General features: G+C 32.1%; 1 protein-coding gene across 2 annotated transcripts in view; it reads left to right on the forward strand.

The window, feature by feature from the left end:
• The window catches only part of DMXL1 (Dmx like 1), a 131,369-nt gene that overhangs the window by 116,365 nt on the left and 4,545 nt on the right, over nucleotides 1-10,459 (forward strand). For both annotated transcript variants that reach the window (XM_012542615.3, XM_031938842.1), the window contains 5 exons: nucleotides 715-775; nucleotides 3,274-3,401; nucleotides 5,519-5,611; nucleotides 6,480-6,571; nucleotides 8,404-8,456. In XM_012542615.3, the coding sequence (XP_012398069.1) occupies nucleotides 715-775; nucleotides 3,274-3,401; nucleotides 5,519-5,611; nucleotides 6,480-6,571; nucleotides 8,404-8,456 (427 nt within the window). The remainder of the gene's footprint in view (nucleotides 1-714; nucleotides 776-3,273; nucleotides 3,402-5,518; nucleotides 5,612-6,479; nucleotides 6,572-8,403; nucleotides 8,457-10,459) is intronic.

The following is a 10,459-nucleotide window of genomic DNA, read 5'->3' on the forward strand; positions in this document are numbered from 1 at the left end:
GAGATTTTAACTTCCAGCTTTGACTGAAAAACAGGCAGCCATCACAATGACTTTATCTCTATTAATTAGCATCCTTGTTGTTGCCATTGTCCTCCTAACATTAGTGTTGATCTAGACTTTTATCCCCCATTTTAGGCAGTCTTAAAATTTAAAACAAAACCTGCATGAGTAAAATGCAATTATATACATATAATATACTTTCCACTTCCCATGTAAAATTTTGTTTTTTATACATTTTTCTTAACTGTTACATGACAGGCTTCTGAAATAATTTATTCAGTGGTAAATAAATGACTCTTCCAAAGTGATAAACCCAAAAAAAAGAAAACCTTTTTTTATTAAATTTTCTATTTACCTCTTTTTTTACATGCTTCTGCCTAAATTTCTTATCTTACAATATTCAGGAATATGCCAATAAATTTAATGGAATCAGAAAGGAATTGGCAAGAAAGGAGGTAAGACTAAATTACTGAGGAGAATTTATGCTTAGATTCATAGTCAGTGAAGCAAAAAGTTTATGCACACTTAAATGTAAAATCTATGCTATGAGGTTTAGTTCCTATAATTTCTAAACCTTTTCAGCACCCCCCAGTGGTAGTTCTGGAGTCAAAGTGAAATAATGTAATTATTGAATTGCTTGTCACTCTTTCATATTAATTTTATGATTTATGTTGTATATTTAACAAAACATAAACAATCCTTGTATGTTAACAGATGATTAAGAAAACTATTAATAATGTCAGAAGAATGGCTTCACATCCAACACTACCTTATTGTAAGTTGATTGGTTCATTTCTATTCTTTACTGTTTACACTAATCTTTATACTTTATATATCTTGCTTTCTTTGATTTTTTTAATGATTTTTTCACATAGAATTTATAAAACTTTTAATACTAAAGAAAAATAAGGTATTGCAGACATTTAACATTTCATTTTATTTTTGACAACATCTTCTTTTAAAAAACAGAAGCAAATAATACTTTGAGTACTTAGAACAGTTGAAATAAGTTTGGAATGTCTTAGTTGTGATTTTCTGAGTAAATTATTTTACTAATTTTAGTTGAAAAATTTCTGGAAATATTAATATTTAACTTTGATTAATGGGAAGTAATTATGTTATCACAATAAGTTATAAAACAAAGAAGTCCAAGTCTAATTTTATAGCACTTTTGCTTGGCATTTATCAGTCTTTATTACTATTTGTTCAGAGGTTGACTTTTATAAAATGTCATATTCATAAATAAAACATCAAAGGAAATAGTTACTAAGCTTCTTATATTCTAAGACATGATAGATTCATTTTCAGTTAACCTTTCTAGGATACTTAAAAGTAATCCTGCATTAAACAAAACATTTGATTAATGAGGAAGCATTGAAAAAATTGTAGCAGTTTAAAAAATATTCTAGATAATATTTTAAAATTGGGTTGGTATCAACACTCATATTGTCTTGTGAGTAAGGGTTTATATGTAGATTACTTTTTCTGCTTGATATAAAATATGTCCCAAGAACATAAATATACAAATAATATGATCTCATATACATTTATATAGTAAAATGAATAAAAGTGGCATTCTTATTTTCTTAATGTAAATATTTTAATTAGCTATTTCTCCAGGTGAGTTGGTTTCTTCAAATTAAACCAAACTCTTTTAAGGGAGCACCTGTTTGAAATATTGAATAAGTATGTTCAACATGGTATATACAAAACAGCAAAATGGAAAACTCTCAGCCAATATGTATTTGTAAGCTTACTTCTAAACTGGGACACTAATGCACTGTTGGTAAAGTGATGAACTGATCCCGCCATTCTGGAGAACAACTTAGAATTATGCCCAAAGGGCTTATAAAACTGCATACTCTTTGATCCAGCAATATTACTATTCGGTCTGTATCCCAAAGAGATCATTTAAAAAGGGAAAAGGATCCACATGTACAAAAATGTTTATAGCAGCTCTTTTGGTGGAATTAGAAATTGAGGGAATGCCCATGTATTGGGGAATGGCTAAATATATTGTGGTATATGAATGTAATGAAATAGAATTTTTCTATAAGAAATGATGCAGGTAAATTTCAGAAAAACCTGAATTTACATGAACTGATGCTGAGTGAAATGAGCAGAACAGAAAAAAAACATTATACACAGAAAGAACTACATTGTGCCATTTTAACTTTGATTGACTTAGTTCTTCTCACCAATACAATGATTTAAGACAATTCCAACAGACTCAAAATGGGAAATTCTATTTACATCCAAGAACTGTGGAGTCTGAATGCAGATGGAAACATACTATTTTCTTTTTTTTTTATTTTTTTGTAGTTTTTCCCTTTTCTGATTCTTTTTTTACGACTGTGGGAAAATGTTTAATATAATGTACATGTAATAACTCATCAGATTGCTTGATGTCTTGGGCAAGAAAAGTGTGGGGGGGGGGGCTGGGAAGGAAAACAAAATCTTATAAAAGTATATGTTGAAAATTTAAGTGAATAAAGAGCAATTGGGAAATATTTACCAAAATAAAAATACAATTATAAAAGAAACTGAATCATGCTGATTATCACTCACATTTCTATATACCGTTTTTAATTTTAAAAAGCTCTTGTGGTCGATATAGAGCAATTGTCAGATAGTGTAAATATTATAATCAGTATTTTCTGTATAAGGAAATTTAGTTTTAGAAAATTTAAATTACTTAACCATGACCTAATAATATCTAAATTTCAAAGTTAGAATTTGACTCTAGGTTTCTTGACATTACTTTCTTTCCCCACCTCCCATCTCCTCCTTCCCCTTAAATCAATGCTTTTTCCACTACACTAGGAAGCACTGTCAGTAATCATAGAGGTGTGGAGTGAAACAGACATCCAGTATTACCTGTTTTAATCTCGTTTGATTTTTTACAGATGTCAATTAACCTTAGATTATTGTGAGCTTCAGAGGTCAAGGGACAGATCTGAGAGATGAGGAAGTAATAAGAGAAAGTATTTTTTTTAAAAGACAGTAGTTGACCATGTGTATAACATCTGTTCATGCTCTAGAACCATAGTTAATAGTATTTAAAAGAAGGGTATAATTGATTATTATTGTTATTTAGTTTGTTGTAAGCTCTGGACATGTGTTTTATGATGCAACAAGAATTTTATTCAAATTCTAGTTTTATACAAATTGTATGATTCATTAAAATTTTCTTAATATTAGATTTTTTCAAAACAAAATAATGTCAAATAATTTTTTTAAAAAAGGTTTTAAGTCTTTGTCTTTTTTATAAAGATTTGACTGGAGCCCAAGATGGAAGTGTCAGAATGTTTGAGTGGGGTCATTCTCAACAAATAACCTGTTTTCGGTCTGGCGGCAATTCAAGAGTGACAAGAATGAGATTTAACCATCAGGGAAACAAGGTAGCATATAAGAGTATAATTGTTGAAAACTTTTATGTTGTAGAGATGTTGATTTTCTCATACCTTCTTAAAATTAGTATGTTGTACATGTAGGATATATTTTTCCTGTCCCAGATAGTTGTGATTTACCAGAAAATGTCCTTTATTATAAATTTTATTTTTTCTCTTAGAATGTTTTCTTTCAATCATGCCTTCCTGCTGAAATATTGTCATTGCAATAATTCATGATTGCATATTTTGCTGAGCCCATCATCACAGAACTACCTTAAATTATGCATTAGTGATAACAAACTACTTCCATCTCTTTATCCCAAACAACAGAGGTTAACATAACCTCTGGTTAGTGATAACACCTAGCATAGTATATATGTATATGGAAGAGGAATAGGAGAAAGAGAAGGGAAGGGGAAGAGGGAAAAAGGAAACAAGGACAGGAGAGAGGGAGAGAGAGAGAGAGAGAGAGAGAGAGTGTGTGTATGTGTGTGTGTGTGTGTGTGTGTATAACTTAATCATATATAAAAGATAATTTTGAAGAGAAAGCACTGGCAGCTGAGTAAATCATAGAAGACTATGTAGAAGTTCTTGAACCTTGAAGGAAACCAGGGATTATAAGAGACAGATGGTTTAGATAGAATCAGACAGGTAATGTAGTGTTATGTATATAAACAGTAAGAATTTAAATTTGGCAGTATCACACAGTATGTATAAAGAAAAGTTTTATTTATTTATGTGTGTGTGTGTGTGTGTATACACAGTGAGGCAAAAAAGGTTAAATGACTTTCCCTCTGTCACACAGCTTAAATGTCTGAGGCCAGAATTAAACTTAAGATATCATTTCCCATTCAGTCTCTTATGATGAGGTAGCCTCTTCTTTAACAGTACACTCCTTATATGTGTCTTGATTCTATGCCCTTCCATCTTCTAAATTTGCCCCCCACAATATTCCCCCCTCCCTCTAATATTTATGACATCCATAACTACTGAGTCTTTTTCTAATACTTCCCAAATACCTAAATTTACCAAAATCTCACTATCCTCTCTAGTTATTAGCCTATATCTCTATTCCTTTTCTCTACTGAAATCCTTGAAAAACTATGTAAGATCATTACCTCTACTTCTCTTCTTGCAAAGTGTCTTCTGACCTAACCACTCAGCTCAATATGTTCTCAAAGTGACCTCTTAATTGTCATACATGAAAATATTTTCTCAACATTCAACTAGTCAAGCTTTCTTTCTTACTGTTCCTCATATACTTCACTCCATTCCTAATCTTCATGCTTTTGAAATGATTGCCCTTCATACCTAGAATCTACTCCTTCCTCACCTTTTCTACTCCCCTTTATTTTATTATGTCACTGCCTTCTTTCCATTTCCTGTAGGATCACTTTAACTGTCAAGTTAGAGCATCCTACATACAAACTATTTTAGGGTCTTTAAATTGCTCACTATCTGGCTTCAGATAGTTCTAGACTAGTTTGGAAATAATACTGTAGGAGTCTTGCTTTAATAAAGCATTATTTATTATTAGAAGAATGTTTGGTTTCCTACGATGGTACCTGTTTACTGGTCTGGAGCTGTCCCAGAGCTTCAGTATACCTGTAGACCAGTGATTTGAAATCCAAATAGAAATGAATCCCTGCAGTTTGCATGATGAACAAGAAAACCAAAATGTCACTTTATATTTTTCTTTAATTTTAAAAAACATTTCCGAATTACATTTTAATCTGGTTCCAGCCTCACTTGTGAGTTTGGGCCACATTTAACACTTGAACTGTGGATTTGATATCTCTACTAAAGACTTAATGGTAAAGTCCTCCAGAGTTTGTTTACCTTAGGTTTCAGGAGTATAGCTCTCAAAGGGGTCTCCATTGGCTAGAAACAACATTCTTGAAACACCTAACTTTGTGTAAGTACATATTTGCAGGTTTTAATATTACTTAGGAACACCAATATCAGGTTCTGAGTCATGATTACAGTTTATAACATCTTCAAATGCAATAAAATATAGATATTTTAACTGTTTCTAGAAAATTACACAAAAATGCCATTGTATATATTGAAATTATATATGTTAATATATGTACTTAAAAGTCTTCTATTCATATTTTCTCCCTAAGTTTGGAATCGTTGATGCTGATGGATATATAAGTTTGTATCAGACCAACTGGAAGTGTTGTCCAGTTACTGGAAACACTCCTAAGCCATATTTGGTAAGCTTTTACTTTAAAAAAACAAAAAAACAAAAAAAAACAAAAAAAAAACTAATTTTATTAAAATAGGAATGTCTTGTGAGATTTTGATATTTAATCTTCTGTGTTTTCTCTGACCTATGTCCCTATAAGGGTGTGTTTGGTTTTTGTTCTTACATGTCTCTGGTGATCTTAAGCAGTTATTTAGAAAATGACACTGATAATTAGCTGACTAGTTCAGGGTCACAAAATTATTAAGAGTTCTTGCTTACTCCTCCTTCCTAATTCCAAGACTATTTTCCTATTCATTATTTACATTCAATTTAAACTTATGTTTAAGTATGGAGCAATTTAGTTTTGGCTTTGAGTATTTTACAAAGTTTATGGCCTTTTTTTTAATTGTATAAGCTATTATTTAAGAACAAAAAAAATTTTTTGAGGGTTAATTGAGGTTAAGTGACTTCCCCAGGATCACACATCTAACCATCAAGTGTCTTAAGTCAGATTTAAACTCAGGTCCTCCAGACTCCATTGCTCTATCCACTGCATCATGTAGCTGCTCTACAAAAGTGTTTTTTTTTAATAAATCAGTTAACTTTTGGTTTTCTCTGAGGTAAAAATAGCACAAATAATAGAACCATACAAATAATATGAAATCTGTTTTGAAATTTTTCATCTAAGTCTTTTATTAGTGATGGTGTGTAAAAATATTTGAATGGTTTATTTTTTTATTTAATACCACTTCATATGGTATGGTGTTGGAGGTGCAATAGAGGGTTTCTGATAAGCTATTCATGAAACAAATAGCCACTGAATGTTGCATGTGACTGTGTATCAAATTTTTTTTTCTAACTTATATAAAAATTATTCCTATTTTTGATCATTTCAGACATGGCAATGTCATAACAAAACAGCCAATGATTTTGTTTTCATTAGCTCCTCTTCTCTGATAGCCACAGCAGGTCTTTCAACTGATAACAGGTGAGATTTTATCCCTAAATTCTGTATATAGGAATAAGGAATCTTGTGGGGAAATTATTATTGTTGTTGCTTTATTATTACCTTTTGTCTTAAATGTTTTATTAATCCTTCATTTACTTGTATTTAAATTTGGCAGTAGGGAAATTTAGTATTAAGAAGAACATTCTAACTCTATTTCTAATGTTCTGTCTCTGAAATTCATGTCTAGACTTAGAGTCCTAAGAAATAATTTGTTATTGGATTCTTGGCAATGGAGTAAAATTACCAAAAAAAAAAAAAAAAAAAAAAAATGTTCCTAGTTTGTCTTTTTTCTTAGGAAATAGGTCATTTGGAGCATGGAGTGAAGACAAATAGTTTGTAGATCAAACATAGATCAAATGTGATGATTTTTGTAAAGTGCTTTGTAAACTACAACATGTGAGATAACATCAACTAGTAGTAATAGTAGATTAAGTATTTAAGAGAGTGGATCTTTGGGGTACTCTAACCTCAACTTAAGAGAGCCTCAACTCAAACTACATCTCTGATTGCCATACAATTCTCAAAATAAGCAAGGTGGAAACTGTAGGCCATTTTACTGTGTGTCCCAAGGAGGTCATTTAAAGATTTTATGATCAAGGAGCCACCTGCCAGTTGGCTACTAGAGGTCTAACTCAGACCTGTACAATGGATCTCTTCATGTGAGAGGATGATGATGCTACAAGAAAACTGAGAGGCAGTTGCATTCTCTGACCTCTCTCTTCTTCCCTCTATCTCCAATTTATTTTATTCCCAGTCCACAAGCAACACCTGTGTCAGTAAAGGCTGCTTTGCAACTCCTTCAAGTGTTATGATTCACAGGTGTGGAGGCTCTCAGAGAATTGACCTGCCCCTTCACTTAGGCGTGATCCTTAACACAAAGAATCGTCAAATCCCCTAAAAACTGATATGGGTCACTGGAGGAAATTCTCACACAAGCCTATATATTCTGCCATGCATGCATTACAATCATTTTAAGGCTAAAGAATAGACTGATGATGCTATTTTCCCTTCTGGAATTTTTTTTTTCTTTAATGTGTTTTCCTTTATAATTTATTTATTTTTGGCATTCTGTTCTTTTAAAATTTTGACTTCCAAATTCTCTCTCACTCTCTTCCTTACTCACTGCATATGGGCAATAAAGTTTCCACTCAACACCAACTGTATTCAGTGCCAGAAACAGCTTCCTTTAATTTCTTTTTAACCAGTTGTCTTCACTTACCATCTTACCATCTCTGGCCTGAAAGCTTCCAAAACTGCCTTTGCTGCTACTGCCACTGTTGGTACCACCACTGCCACTGCCATCTCATATAATTTTCAGATAGGCCTATCCCCCCATTTCATACAGTTTTTCTTGCTGGATTTTTAAAGGTTTTTCTAGTCCAGAAAAAGTTCTCATCTTGACCTTCTGTTGGCTCTGCCACTCCAAAATTTTATTTGAGGCATTAAATGTTAAAGTTGTTTGGAGGGAAATGTTGGAATTCTGAGTTCAGTTGGTGGCTGATCCATTATCTTGGCTCCTCTATATTGCTATTTTTCTTTCTATAAATAATCATTATCATTAAACAAGGATGCAGAAATAGATTATCTCAGATTCACTTAGAATTGAGAGTATTTTAAATTATGAATAAAATTCAATGAAAATGCAATCATATATAAATATTTTGGAGTGATCCAAAAATGGGATTTGATAAATTTGAAATATATTATGAAAGGAGATCGTAATGTCATGAAACATATATTTGGTATTACGTTTGCTAATCTCTTAAAACACTCATACAAAATTTTAGTGATAACTTTTTTTTTTTTCCTAGAAATATATGTTTGTGGGATACTCTTGTGGCACCTGCAAATAGCTTGGTTCATCGTAAGTAAATAATTTTGCAAGTAATGGAATTAAAAAGTTTTAAATGACTTTTTTAAAAACTCTAATGTAAATCATTACATCATTATTACATTTAGATAGTTACAATTATATTATACAGTTATACAAAGTGTGGGTTCAGTAAGAACTCAGAACTTCCCAGAAGGAAAAGTAGATAGAGATGTGTCTAGCTAATTGAATTGTGTCTGCTCAGTCCTTCTTAGCAACAAGGACAGAGGCAGCCAGGTAGTATAACAGATCAGGAATTCAGTTTAGATTCAAGAAGGCACTATTCATATCTGGTCTCAGACACTGATTAGCTAGGTGCCCTTGGAAATATAACTTACCCTTGCTCAGCCACAGTTTGTTTGTTTTTTCACCTGAAAAATAAAAGTAATTATAATGATAATACATCTACCTCCCAGGGTTGCTGTGAAGATCTTTTAGAGATGACATTTCTAAAGCTCTTTGCAAAGCTTAAAGTAATCTCTAGATCCTAACTATTGTTGTTATTAAATATTTGAGTCTCAGAGAGTAGGTTATAAACAATATAAAAGTATTGAGAGTCAAAAGTACAAATGGATAGTGACTACTGTTAGATAAAAAGACATCATCAAAACAGAGTAGGTTTGTGATTTTCAATGAACATTTTCCATTGTTTGTGGTTATCATCATAAGTTACTCTTTGGAAACCCTAAGAACAAACTTCATATTCCCTGATCCCTGGTCTCATTCTGACTCCTGTTTGTTTAGTAGACCAAATTAAAGAGATTATATAGTTAGGAAGAGGGCTGAAGATGTTTCCACACTAACATTTCTATTTCAAGGTTGCTTGCAATTGTCTCATAAATTGCTTTGTGGTCCTCAAGTAGATCTATAATTTCTAAAATGTCCTTTTACCATAAAAATAAAACCATGATACTATTAGATAATCTATTAGGATAGATAATAGATTTTATAAAACAATCACCTATTATACTGTACTGTATGTTCAATAGACAGGATAATTAAATGCAAGTACTATTATGCTTTTCAAAAGTTTTATTCTTTGAAACCTATGGCATCAGCATGCTTAAGAATAGTTAAGCTACCCATAATTCCATTTTTTTCTGGAGATATTTGATTCATATTTACTTGCTATGAAGTCCCTTCTAGTGCTAGATGTGTGATTTTTTTTTTTTTTAAGCATCCTCCTCAAAACAAGGCATATCTTTCTATCAGATGATGATAGCTCTTAGTCCTGCTGTCTTCTGGAAGCATATATCTGATACATGACAGCCTTCCAGAAATTATAATGATTCATATGGGGGAAAAGATAGCATCAGAACTCAAAACCTGTTAAAATATTGTCAAATCTTGAGCAAAGAACTGAAAACATTGTAAACACAGGTAGTGTTTTCAAGTGTTTCAGAAGATTTGGAAATTGAACACTGATGAAGAAAATTTTGTTTGGGGGGGAAAAATGATTTAGATTCCGGACCACAACTTAAAGTATAGAAATTATATGTTCTTGCTAAGGAATGTAATACATCTAATAAAGTCTAATAAAAGTAACCTTGGAAATTTACTTAAAGCTTTATTGAAAAGGAAGTATTCATAACGTATAAAGAGTAGCAAACAAGACTTATGGGTTTGTAGACACATTTCTAAAGCCAGCATAGTTTTAGTTTAGGTTTAATGTTAAGACAAAAAGAGGGGACCTGTGAAGCACTGAGCAAAGAAGGCAGCTTACTTTGTCCCAACCCATCAAAAAATATTAGAAGGATACACAACAAGCTACAGAGGGGTTTTCTTTTCTGCATGTAGCCCTTCCCTCTTTCCCCCAATTTCCATCTAGAACACGTCTTTTCATTTAGACAGCGGTCTGTAGTGACTCCTATTGCCTAAGACTTCTATTCCACCATGTGTGGAAGCTCCTGAACTCATCTGCCTTGGACATTTTGTGGATCCTAGACCTGAAAACTCCTGAGGGGAGAAACTTTAAAACTTCCAGAACTTCCCTGGGG

The sequence above is a fragment of the Sarcophilus harrisii genome, chromosome 1 (genome assembly GCF_902635505.1).
Source record: "Sarcophilus harrisii chromosome 1, mSarHar1.11, whole genome shotgun sequence".
In the NCBI taxonomy this organism is placed as follows: domain Eukaryota; kingdom Metazoa; phylum Chordata; class Mammalia; order Dasyuromorphia; family Dasyuridae; genus Sarcophilus; species Sarcophilus harrisii.